At 51.0% G+C, this 17,269-nt stretch overlaps 2 protein-coding genes across 17 annotated transcripts in view; one reads left to right on the top strand and one right to left on the bottom strand.

Moving 5' to 3' along the window:
* LOC119856526 (zinc finger protein 572-like) overlaps positions 1–16,985 on the top strand; it is a 568,866-nt gene extending 551,881 nt beyond the window's left edge. For 3 of the 15 annotated variants that reach the window (XM_043517280.1, XM_043517279.1, XM_043517281.1), the window contains 2 exons: positions 13,474–13,588; positions 14,228–16,985. In XM_043517280.1, coding sequence (XP_043373215.1) covers positions 13,510–13,588; positions 14,228–15,375 — 1,227 coding nt within the window. In that variant the 5' untranslated portion in view covers positions 13,474–13,509 and the 3' untranslated portion in view covers positions 15,376–16,985. The other 12 variants (XM_038404128.1, XM_038404122.2, XM_038404123.2 and 9 more) reach the window with 12 other exon arrangements.
* Positions 1,735–10,068, bottom strand: LOC122455408 (zinc finger protein 436-like). Of its 2 annotated transcripts, none has more exons than XM_043517264.1 (3): positions 9,714–10,068; positions 9,173–9,278; positions 1,735–7,045 (listed from the first exon to the last, which is right to left on the bottom strand). In XM_043517264.1, exons 1-3 carry the CDS (start codon positions 10,029–10,031, stop codon positions 5,850–5,852), a joined length of 1,620 nt encoding a protein of 539 aa, XP_043373199.1. In that variant the 5' UTR covers positions 10,032–10,068; the 3' UTR covers positions 1,735–5,849. The 2 variants fall into 2 exon arrangements, with proteins under 2 accessions (XP_043373199.1, XP_043373200.1); XM_043517265.1 differs by having other exon boundaries at positions 1,735–7,042.
* Positions 16,986–17,269: the final 284 nt, after the last annotated feature.

Below are 17,269 nucleotides of genomic sequence, written 5' to 3'. Positions count from 1 at the left end.
CACCACCATGAAATTGCAGATTTAAATAGCTGAAATCATGAAATTTTTGATTTTTAAAATCCTATGACTGTGAAATTGACCAAAATAGACTGGGAAGTCAGTAGGGCCCTACCTGTAGAACAAAAGAAACAGCTTTGCACTGGGGGGAGGGATCCTGACTGAAAGGCATTCAGCCAGGAAAACCCTAATACGTGCTGAGAGAGACTTTGCTTTGAATTCACATAGCTGGTCAAGTTAGGCATTAGTTGCATTTTACTCTGTTTTCTTGTAACCAATTCTGACTCTTTTATATTAACTTAAAATTTATCTTACGTAGTTAAAAAACTTTTGTTATCTAAACCACTGTGTTTGGATTGAAGTGTTTGGGAAACTCCATTTGGGGATAATAGGATTTGTGCCTATCATTTCCTATTAATAAAATGATGGACTTTATACGAGCTTGTGTTGTCCAGGAGAGGGCTGGGCAGTACAAGACGTACATCACTGGGGGCAAGTCTGGTACTAGGAATTTGCTGGCAGTGTTCTGCAGTGTAATTAAAGAGTGGCTGGCTATTGCACTCAGACAATATAACTAGGAGTCACTTACATGCTGGAGGCTGTGTCTGAGCAGACCAGGAGTGGTAGCTCAGTGAAGAAGTGTAAAAGGCACCCCAGGCTGGAGAACTGAGGGAACACAGCTGTTTATCAGTCCAGATTGTACCCTGAGAAATGTAACAATGGGGAAAAAGTTTCTGTCCTCAACTGGTTTCGCCAGCAGATGCACCTTCAGTCATAGAATATCCGGGTTGGAAGGGACCTCAGGAGGTCATCTAGTCCAACCCCCTGCTCAAAGCAGGACCAATCCCCAATTTTTGCCCCAGATCCCTTAGTGGCCCCCTCAAGGATTGAACTCACAACTTTGGGTTTAGCAGGCCAATGCTCAAACCACTGAGCTCTTCCCTGATCTAAATACTATGTAAAGATAAGTTTAAAATTACTGGGCCGGATTCTGCTCTTGGTGATCATGGTGTAAATCCAGAATGACCTCACTTATGTGAATGGAATCAGAGTTGGATTCTGCTCTCAGCCACAGTGGTTTATATCCACTTGTGTTTACTGGGGTTACTCTGCATTTATTCTAGTATGAGATCAGAATTGGGTCCTTTGAATTACTGCATTTATATGTGAGAAACCCACTGTTAAGGATTGAGAGTAACTCAGTAGCAGCCTGGACTAAAAATAAAGTTCAAAACCTTTGTGTGTTATCTAGAATTTGAATCTTAAAGGAACAAACAACGACCACCACACTCAAGCCTATTTGCTAATAAGAACAATTAGAATGCAGACCTGACTCCAGAGATGTCAGGGGGGTCGCTCCGGATTTACATGAGTCATGAAGAATAGAATCTGTCCCTAATGCTGATGCAATCAGGGGTTACAGAAACTGAGCTATATTAAAGACTCCCCATCATTTTCTTTGTTTCCCTTTAATCTTTTCCAGGAACCAGAGCACCACCCAATGTGACTGAGAGATATGGAATGCTCCTTCAAATCCCCATCTTACCCTGCCGCAATCCAGGCACTGGGATTCAAATCCTTCATACAGGCCTCTGATCTCCCACACTCCATTTCCTGTGACCCCCTAAGGAGCTCAGTTCACCCGCACAGAATCCCTACACCCACAGACCGCTCACTTCCCCACAGCTGTGATTTTTCTGGACACCACAGACCACAAAGAAAAAAACACATACCATCTTTTAGCTCCAAATATTTATTGTCACCTCTTAAATCTAACTACAGGAAGCTCCCGACACCGATAGAAAAATAGCATTACTAAAAAAAAAATGGATACAGAATTAAAAAAATCAGCCCTACAAAAAATATTAGATTAATTCAAACACCCCTCCCTTAAAAGCTACATAGTGAGAAGGCCCCGATTCTGCCACAAGCAGATTTCCTGCATTAAGTCTTTCTCAACTCCTCATAACACTGATTGAAATGGTTGGAGAGACAGCTCTGAATTATGACAACTCACAAAGCTGCAGGAGAGAGATCTTCGGGTTATGACAACTCATGAAGCTGTGGGAGAAAGACCTCTGGGTTATAATGTCCTGTGAAGTTATGGGGGGGAAGATCTCTCTCTTTCCCGCTAAGATGAAATCTTGCCAATCCCTTTACTTCCACACTCTGTGTTTATAAAAATCCTCGAAATTAAAATAGACACGTCTTTCCCTCAAAAAAAAAAGAAAAAAAAAAGGCTAAAAAATATTACTTAAAAAGGGCATTTAAACAGCAGTCATTTCTCTAAAGCAATCTGGGTTTCCTTTGGTTTTAGAAAAGTGGGTTTTCCCCACATGAATCAAAGAAGCAAATAACTGACTTAAGGAGAGGGTGAGGGGTGGGTGGAAGACCTGGCTAAGCAGAGAGCAGGAATTCTAACTAGTTACTTTGAAGATTCAGGGGCCACCACTGTCACAAACAGCGAGTGATTAGGAGTATCTCAGTTTTTATGGGAGTCAAATTGGGGGAGACCCCCTTACAAGGAAAGTGATTCCCCAGAAAGTGCAGAGTGCTTATCCTCTGAAAATCAGACTCAGATTGAGCACCCCAAAATAACTAGCCAGTTTGGAAAAAATCTTAGCCATTTTCTTTCTCTCTTCCTTCCCCCTCTCTCACTCCTTTCTTCAATCACAGCTTTTCCATGCTACATCTTGATGCTAGTTCGTTATTCTAAAAAGCCTTGGTCTATTCTCTCTCTAGATTTCCATTCCCTCCTCTGTTCCAACCTCTAGACCCCACTTCCCCCCGAGTGCCAGGGATAGAACCCTGGTGTCCTGACTCCCAGGCCCCCTCTAACCCACTAACCCACCATTCCCCTGCCAGAGCTGGGAAGAAAACCCAGAAGTCCTGACTTAAAGCCCTCCTCTAACCTATTCAGCTCCAAGAACAGAAGAATCACCTTTTCTTAAGTATAAATAGTTCCACATGGCTGTTGGGTTTTTATAAAGAATTCTGCCTTGCAGACATAATGCCATCAAAGCTCCCACTAATCCCCATTGACCCATTTGCCTGTAGAAATACAACAGGGATGGGGGAAGCTCTGGGGTTTATTCTTTAAACCTTAGCTACACCAGGAATGTATGTTCTTATTTTATTTCCCTGTGAAGCATCAGGTGAGGAGGCTCAAGAGTTCAACAGAACTCCCAAAGCAAAGGGTTGGTGAACTTTTAACAAAGAAGATTTTTCTCCAGAGTGTCTGTTATGCTGTGATGTACATGGGAAAGTTAGTAATATTTTTATGATCCATATGCGCGTCTCAGTTTCCCTGTGCACTTTGTATGGCAACACACTGAGTAGAACAGGGAATGAGGGCTGGCAGAATGGCAGGTGGACTTTCTGAGATGGTACCAAGGTGTCTTTAGGAGCAGAAAAGAATCAACACACCTGAATGAAAGATCCGGAAGACATTAATGGGACCGCCAATGACTGAACAAGAATGCTTAGCTGCTGGGCCTGTAAAGAGCAGGGAACTTCCTCTGACACTCTGCAGGGAGGAAAGAGCTCAGCATCACTGCTAATATGCAATGGGCTGCATCGCTCCCTGAGACGAGAATGTCTCCACAGAAGTCTGATCTCAGTCGGACTTGTTGTAGGAGCTCCCGGTGGCAAAGGCCTGAAGGCCCAATCCTGGAGTCTGAGAGGCACATGGTCTACCCTGCGGTCTGCCACACTAAAAGGGAGACTGTTTAAAGGCCAGGATGTAGCTCAGACCCGGTAAACCCATGTCTGATAGGGTGTTCACCCCACACCACCTCTGAAGGGCTTAATGTGGCTGGTTGGACCAATTAACCACCAAGGCTGCACCTGGACAGGGAACCAGAGAGCAGAGAGGACTAATTAAAGGATGCAGCTCACCTGGACAGGAAAAGAAAGGGCTTGTAGAAAGCCAGGTAGCTGAGGGCAGAAGGGGGCTGCAGGGAGGAGGTCTGTAGTCACTCTGTAGGGCTTGGGAGAACAGGGAGCTTGGCCCAGAGGGAAAGGAAAGCCGGAGGAGGGTAGAGAGGAAGCTGGACAGAGACAATGTAGGAAGCAGACCAGGGAAACAGCAGTGATGTGTGGGACAGCACAGGGTAGGGTCCCTGAGCTGGAACCCAGAGAAGAGGCCAGGCCTGGATTCCTCTACCACCCACTGGGGAAATGGCCCCATTGATGGGCAGTGAACTGGAAGACTGCCTGGGATGACTGGTACAGAGAGACTTGGGTACACAAACCCCCCCGGAATGGGAAAATGACATGACCTGGCCTGAGGGCCAAGCCACGAAGAGGAAGCCATTGAGTCCCGAGAGAGAGACGGAGTGAGCACCTGCAGGAAGGAGCGTCAGACTGGCAGAGCTAACCCCAAGGAGGTGCTCCAGTGGTGAGTAGAGCACCCCGTGACACAGATATTTGACCTAGATCAATATTAACACAGGCAAAGAATCTGACAGGCTCACTCTGTTGTCACTTATCGAACTCAGTTACCCAAGGAACACATTGGGAGAGAAAATCTTGATTTTTAAAGATTTGGACCAAAACTTTCAACGGTGACGGGCACTACCCAACCTTTAATGGTTAAGGGGGTGCAATTTTCAGACAATGTTGAGCATTTCCATGTGAAAACTAGGCCTGTAAGATATCTCATACAATGGATGTCCTCTGAGATTGGTGTTGAAAACTCCTAGCCTTAACTTATGTTTTAAATCCATTCTCCACGTTCAATCAGGTTTAACTGATCAAACCCAATTCTCCAGTCTTCCCAAGAGACTTCCAAGTTATACAACTCCCAAATATCTAACGTACAAGTCCCAAGCAAGTTGATTCAAGCTTTGTTTTGTGCATCATAAAGTAGCAAAATTGAAGGGCACAATCCCCAGTTTTATTTCCCTTTCCAGGATCCGTTTACATTTCTTCTCCTGGTTGGTTGAGAGAAATGAGAGCTCAATTGTGGATCTTAATTACTGCAAACCAGACTAAGAAAAGACTTAGAGATCTATGCTCTTCAGCCAACTCAGAGCATGAACAAAGCAGGGTGAAATGAGGGTCACTTCTAGCTTACACATTACTCATCAAATAAAGAATAATAAGCACTTTTCATCTATGTCTCTCAAAACACTTTAGAAAACCGCTGGGTACCATTATTCTCATTTGACAGATGAAGAAGAAACTGAGGCACAGAAAGGTAAAGTGCCAGAGCCGGGTGTAGAACCCAGGAAGCCTGATAGTCAGGCCCCTGCTCTAAACTATACACCTAAGCATAACTGCAAACAAACTCTGATTTCACCTTCTATAACCCACACATAGCTGGGAATCTAATCCATGAGTCCTGGCTTCCAGCCTCCTCTGCGATCACCCACTAGACCCTACTCCCCTCCCTGAGGACAGAACCCAGAAGTCCTGACTCCCAGGCTTAATCACTAAACCTCACTATGTTTGCTTATTTCCTCTGTACAAATCCCTGTGGCACACATCACAGCTAGATGATTTCTCTTAGCATTTCCTGCCACTTTGGGATCCTCACAAAGGCTATCCGCACCTTGATCCACCTTGTAAGTGGGGGAAGGGGCTTCAGATCAGGCCTGCAGCTTGCTGCAGGGAAAAGGGCACTGGCATACATTGGGGGAAGGAGCCACAGTTTCCGAGATGGATTGGTATGTCTTGCTGAGCAACAGGGGGATTGGAAGAAAGGACACCAATTTACTCTCTATAAAGGTGCCCTTGTCCCCTTAGAAGGCACATCCATGTCACGCTTTATAGAGGCCCTCGTTCCCCACGGCATGTCAATTTCACCCTTTAGAGAGACACCAGTGCCCCCCTCTTCATCTGCTGGGTGTCTACTTGGCGTGAGTCCTCTGGTGCTTCATGAGGGCGGAGCTGTCTCCAAAGCCCTTCCCACAGTCGGTGCATTTGTAGGGCCGCTCTCCGGTGTGGGTGCGCCGGTGGTTGTTGAGCTTGGAGCTGTCGATGAAGCACTTCCCGCACTCAGGGCACTTGTAGGGCCGCTCCCCGGTGTGGATTCGCTGGTGTTTCATCAGGGATGAGTTGCAGCCAAAGCTCTTCCCGCAGTCGACGCACTTGTAAGGCTTTTCACCCCGGTGGATCCGCCGGTGCTCCACCAGGTGGGAGCTGACGCTAAAGCGCTTCCCACACTCGGTGCACTCATAGGGCCGCTCGCCTCGGTGGATCCGCCGGTGCTGCATGAGCGACGAGCTCTGGTTGAAGGTCTTCCCACACTCGGGGCAGCTGTAGGGTCTCTCTCCGGTGTGGATACGCCGGTGCTTGATGAGGTTGGAGCTCTGGCTGAAGCTTTTCCCACAGTGGCCACAGCTGTAGGGTTTCTCTCCGGTGTGGATGCGCCGATGCTGGCTCAAGTTAGAACTGCTGCTGAAACTCTTGCCGCATTCGGCACAGCTATAGGGCTTTTCGCCCGTGTGGGTACGGACATGCTGGGCGAAGGATCCCAGGCTGAAGCTCTTCCCGCACTCGCTGCAGATGAAGGGCTGCTCTCCGATGTGGGTGTGGTAATGCTTCACCAGGGTGTAGTTGCGGTTGAAGCTCTTCCCGCACTCGGTGCACTGGTAGGGCCGCTCGCCTGTGTGGATGCGCTGGTGCTGGAAGAGGTGGGAACTCTGGCTGAAGGTCTTCTCACACTGGTCGCATTTGTAGGGGCGCTCCCCGGTGTGGATGCGCTGGTGTTCCAGGAGGTTGGAGCTGAGAACAAAGCTCTTCCCGCAGTCGGTGCACTTGTAGGGCTTCTGGCCTGTGTGGATGCGCTGGTGCTGGACCAGGTGGGAGCTCTGACTGAAGCTTTTCTCACAGTCCGAGCAGCTGTAGGGGCTCTCCCCCAGCTGGGCTTGGTTGTGCTCCATCATCATCCTGATGCCGATCTCCTCTGGAGACATCGCGTTGATCTCCTCCGGCCATCCAGTCCCGCTGGCCTCTTCTTGCTTAATGCTCTGGGACATCCAGTGTGGCTCTGCTCCCATAGGCCCTTCCTTCGTGGGACTCTTCACCTCCATCCTGGCACCTGCTGGGAGAGAGGGAGAATCCAGCCAGGGCTCGTTGACTGTGCTAGGGAGAGATGAGTGGCAAATCTGATGGGTAGGAGGTGAATTTCCCCAAACCCTTCCCCAGAGGGGAAGTGGCTTTGCTCCAGCGATCCAGGTGAGCCCTCAGAGGAAAGCTTGGGGAGGGGAATTTGATAATGGGCTCTGCGATCTAGAAGATGAAGGACTAACAAAATACAAAGGCCGGAAGTTAAGCCTAGACAAATTCAGACTGGAAATATGGTGTAAATGTTTAACCTTGAGGAGAATTAACCATCAAAACAACTTGGCAAGGGACAAGATGGATTCGCCATCTTTGGTAAGTTTTAAATCAAGATAGGATTTGTTCTGAAAAGATTTGCTCTAGTTCTAAAGCAATTATTCTGGGGAAGTTCAACAGCCTGTGTTATACAGCTGGCGAGACGAGATAAATCACATGCTTCCAGCCTTGGGATCTGTGAGTGTTGGGTACTGAGCTAGACAGGGCAGAACAAATTCAGGCGGGAAATTAGAAGGTTTCTAACCATCAGAGAGGTGAGGTTCTGGAACAGCCTTCCAATGGGGAGTGTGTGTATGTGTGTGGGGGGAATAACGATTCATTTTAAGAGAACTGGACAAATTTGAGTGCAAAGGTGGTATGGGAGGGCGGGGCTCATTTCTGGTTTGTGTTCTGTTCCTAAAAACTATTACTTCAGGGTTTCAGTTGTCCCCCACCAAGAGGCAGGGAGGGATCTTTTCCCCCCAAGTGTGTTTTGGGAGGCTGGATTTTTTTTTTTTTTGGTCTTCTTCCTCTGAAGCACTGGTGATGGCCATGGCTGGAGATGGGACACAAGCAGAGGGACAGCGCTCCGAGATGGCACCGAACACTCTCTGGTGCTCGGCTGGCGGGGTCAAGCTCACACGCTCAGGGTCTAACTCAGTGGTTCTTAACCTTCCCCGTCGACTGGACCCCTTTCACGAGTCTGATTTGTCTTGCGTGCCCGCAAGTTTCACCTCTCTTCAAAACGACTTGCTTACAAAACCAGATATAAAAATACAAAAGTGTCCCAGCTACACTAGTACTGAAAAATGGCTCTCATTTTTACCATATAATTATGAAATAAATCAATTGGAATAGAAATATTGTACGTACTTTTCAGCTATAGAATATAGAGCCATTGTCTGTGAGACATTTTAGTTTGTTCTGACTTCGCTAGTGCTTTCTATGTCGCCTGTTATAAAACTAGGCAAATATCTGGGTGAGTTGATGTACCCCCCAGAAGACCTCTGAGTACCCCCAGGTACCAGGGTCTAACTAATTGCCATATATGGGGTGAGGAACAAATTTCTTCCCCAGGTTAGACCGGCAGAGACCTTGGGTTTTTTACATCTTCCTCTTAGTTTCACAACGTGTGGGTGTGGATCACTTGTTAGGATCATCTGGGGATCACTCACTTAATCGTTTCCCTTCTACTGTGGGGGGGCCTCAGGCACTGGTGTATCTCCATTCCTTGGTCCCTAGCAGGGAGGGATAGCTCAGTGGTTTAAGTGTTGGCCTGCTAAACCCAGCGTTGTGAGCTCAATCCTTGAGAGGGCCATTTAGGGATCTGGGGCAAAAATTGGGGATTGGTCCAGCTTTGGGAGGGATAGCTCGGTGGCTTGAGCATTGGTCTGCTAGACCCGGGCTTGTGAGCTCAATCCTCAAGGGGACCATTTACAGATCTGGGGCAAAAATTGGGGATTGGCCCTGCTTTGAGCAGGGGTTGGGACTAGATGACCTCCTGAGGTCCCTTCCAACCCTGATATTCCATGATTTTATTCTCTGCCTGTGGCATCTCATAGCTGAGCCTCCAGTGGGCTGTGATACTTTGGTTAAATTCCATGGCTGGGCTTCATGTGAGGTGGTGGGTGGCACCGCCGGCCTGGGATACACTGGAGGGCAGATTATGAATCGCTACAGCACCCTAAATCATTGGATGCCACTTTTGCCATCTCCCGGCTCCCCCTGCCGTTGCGGATCATTGACACTAGCCCTCCAGCGTCGGGGTGCGAGTCCAGATCCGCCCCTTCTGGCCTGCACCCTCTCCAGCTCTTGCAGGGCCGGCTGTTAACTCGTGGAGGGTCTTCCTCACCTGCGCAGGCACCTCGGGGGATCTCCCTTCCCTCGGCGCCCTGGAGAACCGGGACACACGGCTTTTCCCCTCGCTGCATCCCGGAGTCAGGGCCAGGGAATCCTGCCTGCAGGGGAGGAAAGATATGCATAGATATTCATGGAATATCAGGGTTGGAAGGGACCCCAGGAGGTCATCTAGTCCAACCCCCTGCTCAAAGCAGGACCAATCCCCAATTTTTGCCCCAAATGGCCCCCTCAAGGATTGAACTCACAACCCTGTGTTTAGCAGGCCAATGCTCAAGCCACTGAGCTATCCCTCCCCTCAAAACTCCCCCCGGCAGCCCCGGCTTGGGGGGGAGGAGGACCCGGGGGAGGGGGGGCTCAGCTGCACAGACCTCCCCCCACGTGCTGCTGGGGGTGGGGGGGGATCTCTCCGTTCCCAGCCCCACTTTGGCTCCGATCCCCTCGTCCCTGCGGCCGCTTCCTCCAAGCAGCGATTTGCTGCCGCTGCCATTTCCCTCCCCGCGGCCGCCTCTGGCTGCGCCCCCCCCCCAGCTCACCGCCCGGCCGGGGCGATCCAGGGGGCTGCGGACGGGGACTCGCCCCAGCGCACAGGCGTCCGGCTCCGGAGCAGACCCGCCAGGGCAGGAGTCACTGCAGAGGGGGGCGGGGGGGGCTGGACAGGAAGGTCCCTGCGCTATTCCAGCCCCCCTGATGGTGGCACCATGTGCTCTGGGAAGGGGAGGGCTGTGGGGTTTAACCCTTCGCTCCCTGCACGCCACCGCCCGGGGGAGTTCGGTTCCCACCCGGAGCCAGCCGATCAGAGCCCAGCCCCCGGGGCACGTTTCCTGGCGTGGTTGCCCGCGGCGCCTTGGCATGGTGCAGGGCGGGGAGCGACAGCGAAGAGAGCCCCTGCCCAGCCGGATCCCCCGCCAGCTCCGGCTGCAAAATGTGGAGTGTGTGTGTGTGATCAGTGTGGGTGTGTGTAGCCCGTGTGGGTGTGCAATCCACTCTGATTGAACTGGCCTTGTCCACGCTAGTTCTCCACTTTTAAGGTAACTCCCTTCTCTTCCTGTATAATAGTGCCTGTATGTGTAATTTTCACTCCATGCATCTGAAGAAGTGGTTGTTTTTTTTTTTTTTTTACCCGTGAAAGCTTATCCCCAAATAAATCGGTTAGTCTTTAAGGTGCCACCGGACGCCTCGTTGTTTTTGTGCAATCAGTGTGTGCGTGTAGTCCTTGTGAGTGTGTGAATGTGGGGGTGTAATCAGTGTGAGTGCGTGCAGTCCTTGTGAGTGTGGGTGTGCAATCAGTGTATGTGCAGTCCTTGGGAGTGTGTGAGGTTTGTGTGCAATGGCTGTGGGTGTGTGCAGAGCTTGTGAGTGTGTGGGGTGTGGGTGCACAGTGGGTGGGTGTGCAATTGGTGTGGCTGTGTGCAGTCCTTGTGTGGGCTGTGTGCAGTCCTTGTGAGTGTGTGGTGTGTGTGTGTGATGTGATGTGTGTGCAATCCTTGTGTGTAGGTAGGGGTGCAATCAGTGCGGGTATGTGTAGTTTTTGTGTGTGACTGTGTGCAATCAATTTGGCTGTGTATCATCCTTGTGTAAGTGTGGGAGGTGTGTGCAATATATGGAGGTGTGTGCCATTTATGTGGGTGTATGCACTGCCAATCAGTGTGGTGTGTGGACTTCTTATGTTAGTGTAGGATGCATGTGCAATGAGTGGGGGTGCATGCAGTCCATATGTGTGCAATCAGTGTGGGTGTGCACAGTCTGTGTGCATGCATGTGTGTGTAATCAGTGTGTTTGTGTGTCTGTATAGTATGCACATGCACGTGTAGCCAGTTTGGGTGGGTCATATCAGGTGTGTGTCTGCGGGGTGGGAATCTACTGGTGATCTGCAAAGAATAAACTTTGGGGATGGTGTGTATAATTTTGCATGTATCTGAAGGAGGAGGAAGGCTTTGTGTGTGTGTGAGTAGGCAAAGTCTATGAGTGTTATACAAGAGTGCAGTCTGTGAGTGTGTCTGCGTACAGCAGGGGTGTGCATAGGTGTGCATGCGGCCAGTGTGTGTGTGTGCTGTGTTGTGCAACCTGTGGCTGGAGCCCACGGCTGTAGCGTGTGGACTGTGTGCATGCAGCCAGTGTGTGTGTGTGCATGCTGTGTGTGTGTGTGTGTGTGTGTGTGCTGTGTTGTGCAACCTGTGACTGGAGCCCACGGCTGTAGCGTGTGGACTGTGTGCATGCGGCCAGTGTGTGTGTGTGTGCTGTGTTGTGCAACCTGTGGCTGGAGCCCACGGCTGTAGCGTGTGGACTGTGTGCATGCGGCCAGTGTGTGTGTGTGTGCTGTGTTGTGCAACCTGTGGCTGGAACCCATGGCTGTAGCGTGTGGACTGTGTGCATGCGGCCAGAGTGTGTGTGTGCTGTGTTGTGCAACCTGTGGCTGGAGCCCACGGCTGTAGCGTGTGGACTGTGTGCATGCAGCCAGTGTGTGTGTGTGCTGTGTTGTGCAACCTGTGGCTGGAGCCCACGGCTGTAGCGTGTGGACTGTGTGCATGCGGCCAGTGTGTGTGTGTGTGCTGTGTTGTGCAACCTGTGGCTGGAGCCCACGGCTGTAGCGTGTGGACTGTGTGCATGCGGCCAGGGTGTGTGTGTACTGTGTTGTGCAACCCGTGGCTGGAGCCCACGGCTGTAGCGTGTGGACTGTGTGCATGCAGCCAGTGTGTGTGTGTGCATGCTCTGTGTGTGTGTGTGTGTGTGTGTGTGCTGTGTTGTGCAACCTGTGGCTGGAGCCCCCGGCTGCAGCGTGTGGACTGTGTGCATGCGGCCAGTGTGTGTGTGTGTGCTGTGTTGTGCAACCTGTGGCTGGAGCCCACGGCTGCAGCGTGTGGACTGTGTGCATACGGCCAGTGTGTGTGTGTGCATGCTGTGTGTGTGTGTGTGTGTGTGTGTGTGTGCTGTGTTGTGCAACCTGTGGCTGGAGCTCACGGCTGTAGCGTGTGGACTGTGTGCATGCGGCCAGTGTGTGTGTGTGTGCTGTGTTGTGCAACCTGTGGCTGGAACCCACGGCTGTAGCGTGTGGACTGTGTGCATGCGGCCAGAGTGTGTGTGTGCTGTGTTGTGCAACCTGTGGCTGGAGCCCACGGCTGTAGCGTGTGGACTGTGTGCATGCAGCCAGTGTGTGTGTGTGCTGTGTTGTGCAACCTGTGGCTGGAGCCCACGGCTGTAGCGTGTGGACTGTGTGCATGCGGCCAGTGTGTGTGTGTGTGCTGTGTTGTGCAACCTGTGGCTGGAGCCCACGGCTGTAGCGTGTGGACTGTGTGCATGCGGCCAGGGTGTGTGTGTACTGTGTTGTGCAACCCTTGGCTGGAGCCCACGGCTGTAGCGTGTGGACTGTGTGCATGCAGCCAGTGTGTGTGTGTGCATGCTCTGTGTGTGTGTGTGTGTGTGTGTGTGTGTGTGCTGTGTTGTGCAACCTGTGGCTGGAGCCCACGGCTGCAGCGTGTGGACTGTGTGCATGCAGCCAGTGTGTGTGTGTGCTGTGTTGTGCAACCTGTGGCTGGAGCCCACGGCTGTAGCGTGTGGACTGTGTGCATGCCGCCAGTGTGTGTGTGTGTGCTGTGTTGTGCAACCTGTGGCTGGAGCCCACGGCTGCAGCGTGTGGACTGTGTGCATGCGGCCAGTGTGTGTGTGTGTGCTGTGTTGTGCAACCTGTGGCTGGAGCCCACGGCTGCAGCGTGTGGACTGTGTGCATGCGGCCAGTGTGTGTGCACTTGCAGACCCCCCCAGCCCGGGTTTGCCTGGCGGACGCTGCGGAGGCGCGGGGAAGCCGGAGGGACGATGCACTGAAGGAGCCTTAGGGGTTAAAACCACCAATTTCTTAAGCCCTCCCCTTCCCAGGCGGGGCCATAAGCGGGGCTGCAAAGAGCGCAGGGACCTTCCTGTCCCCGCACCCCCGATTCCCGAGCCCGGCTTTGTGTATGTCCCGGGGGCCGGAGGCGATCGGGAGCGGGGCCCCGCGGGGGCGCAGCGAAGCGCAGCCGGAGGAAGCTCTCGGGGCAGGGAGAGAGGCAGCAGCGGCAGGAAATCGCTGCCCGGAGAAGTGGCTGCAGCGACGAGGGGATCCGAGCCGGAGAGACCCCGGGCCAGCCCGTGTGTGTGTGTGTGGGTGTGTGTGAGTGAAGCGGAGCCGAGCCCTGCAGTGGCCCCCCCCCAGCCCAGCCCGCTCCGGGGCAGCTCCGGGGTGGGAGTTTTGGGGCGGCTCTTTGAAGGGTTTAATGGTAATTTATCAAAGCAGGACTCCCCCTGTTTCCTCCCCTGCAGGCAGGATTCCTGGACCCTGACCCCAGGATCTCCGGGATGCAGCGCCGGGACGAGCCGTGTGTCTGGGATCTCCAGGGCGCTGAGGAAAGGGAGACCCTGATGGTCATTTCTTCAGGTGACCAAGGAGTGAGGCTGGCTTGGGCACCCTCCACGAATTAGCAGCCAGGACCCCGGGGTGCCATGCTAGAGCCATAGATGGGGAAGGCCAGAAGGGGCCGTTCTGGTCGGCTAGTCTGACGTCCTGCCAAACCCAGGCCAGAGAACCGCACCCCAAACCCGTAGGGCTGGCGTCAGTCATCCACAAAGCTGGGGGAGCCTGGAAGTAGTAAAACTGGCATCAAATTACATAGGTTAGTTTGCAAAAAGAAAAGGAGGACTTGTGGCACCTTAGAGACTAACAAATTTATTAGAGCATAAGCTTTCGTGAGCTACAGCTCACTTCTCACGAAAGCTTATGCTCTAATAAATTTGTTAGTCTCTAAGGTGCCACAAGTACTCCTTTTCTTTTTGCGAAGACAGACTAACACAGCTGCTACTCTGAAATAGGTTAGTTTGGCAATTCAGGGGAGTTGCCCTCCGGGTTCTGTCTGGTCTTGCTCAGTATCATCTCCCGCAGGTCCCTGTCCTCCACGTCTCACTCCCAACTCCCACCTCTGGTAGGAGCCCTCCCCTTCCCCACCCTTTCTCTGAGGGCTTTGAGGAGGGGCCGGTTCTGCTGGGGAAGAGCCTCATTGGGATTCTCTCTATTTCCCAGCAGGTGCAAGAGCGGAGGAGAATCCCCAGCAGGAGGGGTGTGTGGGAGCGAACCCACACGGGATGCCCAAGAGCCCCGAGCAGAGAGATGCTGGCAGGCCAGGATGGCATCAGGGAGAACCCCTAGAGGAGAGACCTGATGAGTGTGAAGCTTATGGGATCCCTGAAAACATCATTATTCTGGAAACCACCTACCTGGGAGAGAGACCCTATAAATGCCTTGTCTGTGGGAAATCCTTCAGCCAGAGCTCCCACCTTGTCCAGCATCAACGGATCCACACGGGGGAGCGACCCTACAACTGCCCCGACTGTGGGAAGAGCTTTAGTCAGAGCTCCCACCTCGCCCAGCACCAGCGCATCCACACCGGGGAGAGGCCCTACCAGTGTGTTGAATGCGGGAAGAGCTTCAACCGCAGCCACACGCTGGCCAAGCACGTCCGCACCCACATGGGCTCGCAGCCCTACATCTGCCCTGAGTGCGGGAAGAGCTTCAGCCTCAGCTCCCTCCCTCAGCACCTGCGATCCCACCTGCCGGGGAAGCTGTACACCTGCTCCGATTGTGGGAAGGACTTCAGCAGCAGCTCCAACTTGGCCCAGCACCAGCGCACTCACACGGGTGAGCGGCCCTACAAATGCTTGGACTGCGGGAAAGGCTTCAGCCAGAGCTCCAACCTGGTGAAGCACCAGCGCACCCACACGGGGGAGAAGCCTTACAAATGCACCGAGTGCGGGAAGTGCTTCACCCAGAGCTCCACCCTCATCCAGCACAGGCGGATCCACCGGGGCGAGCGCCCCTACAAGTGTCCTGAGTGCGGGAAGAGCTTCGGCCTCAACTCGTCGCTGGGGAAGCACCTGCGCATCCACACCGGGGAGCGGCCCTATGAGTGCGTGGAGTGTGGGAAGAGCTTCAACCTGAGTGCCAACCTCATCCAGCACCAAAGGATCCATCGTGGGGAACGGCCCTACAAATGCCCTGAGTGTGGGAAGTGCTTCAATCTGAAGTCCACCCTGGTCAAACACCTGCGCACCCACACAGGAGAGAGACCCTATAAATGCACGCAGTGCGGGAGGAGTTTCATCGACAGCTCAAAGCTCAGCAAACATGCCAGGAACCACGCAGCAGAGAAGTCTCCCCAGGAGGTGCAGTAAGATCCTGCGTAGCAGGATCTGCAAAGGGGCTCTGTCTTGGCCCTGGTGCGACAGCTGCTGGAATAGTGGTACTGATTCTGTTGCCCACAGTTCAAGAAGGATGTTAATAAATTGGAGAGGGGTCAGAGAAGAAGGATTATGAGGGGTCACTAGAATGATGAAAGGATTGGAAAACCTGCCTTATAATGATAGATTGAGTTCCTTGAGTCTATTTAGTTTAACAAGGAGCGGGTTAAGGGGTGACTTGGTCATAGTCGAGAAGTATCTCCATGGGGAACAAATCACTCTTCAGTCTAGCAGCAAAAGGTTTGACTCGATCCAATGGCTGGAAGTTGAAGCTAGACAAATTCCAACTAGAAACAAGGCACAATTTTTTAACACTGAGGGTAATTAGCCATTGGAACAATTTGTCAAGTGTCTTGGTGGATTCTCCATCACTGGCACATTTAAAATCATGACTGGATGTTTTTCTAAAAGATCTGATCTAGTTCAAATAGGGATTAATTCAGGGATGTTCTCTGGCCTATGAGACAAGGAGGTCAGGCTAGATGATTACAATGGTCCCTTCTGGTCTTGGGATCTAGGACTCTGTAATGGACAACTTTTTCCATGGCGAGGCCAGAAATTAGATGCCCCAAATGAATCTATGGCTCTTGAGTTGCCCTGTGTAGAACCATAGATTTCAAGGCCAGAAGAGGCCATTAGATCATTCTAGTCTGACCTCCTGCATAACACAGACCAGAAAAATCTCACCCAGTGTTTCCTGCATCCGGCCAAGAGGCCCATGGTTCCACTTGGATGAGGCCCAGATTTTTCAAAAGTGACTAGTCATTTCAAAAAAAATATGTTTTTGGTGCTTCTCTTTTTGGTTGATCACCTTGAGACCCCTTTTATAGGGGGCTGGTTTTCAAAAGATGTTGAGCGCCCACCCTCTGAAAACCAGCCCCTTTAATATGTCTCCAAGAAACTTAGAACTGGAAGGGCCTTCCTGGGTCACTGAGTCAACTCTGTGCTGTCGCAGGCCATCATGGAATCCTACTCAGAGACTTACCCAGATCCATCTTCAAACCAGTTAGGGTGTTTGCTCCTAGTGGGAGGCTGTTCCACAACCTCCCTCATCTGATGGTCAGGAACCTTCTCATTTCCAGCCTATGTTGATTCCTGGCCAGTTTGTCCCCATCTGTTCTTGTGCCAACATTGTCCTTTAGCTTCAATAGCTCTTCTCCCTCCATGGTGTTTTCTGCATGATATATTTAGAGAGAGCAGTCAGATCCCCTTTCAGCCTGCATTTTAGGTAGGCTTGGAAGGATTAGATGTTTATTGGTAAATGTCAATTTCACCACACACACAAACCATCAACAAAATATTTCTATCAATATTAATTGAAATTGACTAATAGGCAAAGTAAGAAAAATGCTGCTTGAGAACTTATTAGAGTTAAAATCCAGTGATTTAGATGATTGAATTGGGCTTGTTACAAATGGACCGACCAATGAACAGTAAAACCAGGTATGATCTGTTGATTTAAGGATATTTACTTTGTATATTGTGATGTGATGTTGACAATTTGTGTTTGAATGGTTTATAAAACTTTAACTTTTTGAATCTCAGTGGCTTTTGTCATTAAATAATTGTCTGACACCCCCCCAGTATTTTCCATACAACTGTGAAAATTTAAATAGGTAATCTCAAATAATGCTTAAAAATAGGGCTGTCAAGCAATTAAATTAATTGTGATTAATCGCACGATTAAAAAAATTGATCGTGCTGTTAAACAATAATAGAATACTATTTATATAAATATTTGTGGATGTTTTCCACATTTTCAAATATATTGAGTTCAATTACAACACAGAATACAAAGTGTACAGTGCTCACTTTATATTTATTTTTT

The sequence above is a fragment of the Dermochelys coriacea genome, chromosome 6 (genome assembly GCF_009764565.3).
Source record: "Dermochelys coriacea isolate rDerCor1 chromosome 6, rDerCor1.pri.v4, whole genome shotgun sequence".
NCBI classification, from domain to species: domain Eukaryota; kingdom Metazoa; phylum Chordata; order Testudines; family Dermochelyidae; genus Dermochelys; species Dermochelys coriacea.
This window is presented reverse-complemented; position numbering and strand designations above follow the sequence as displayed.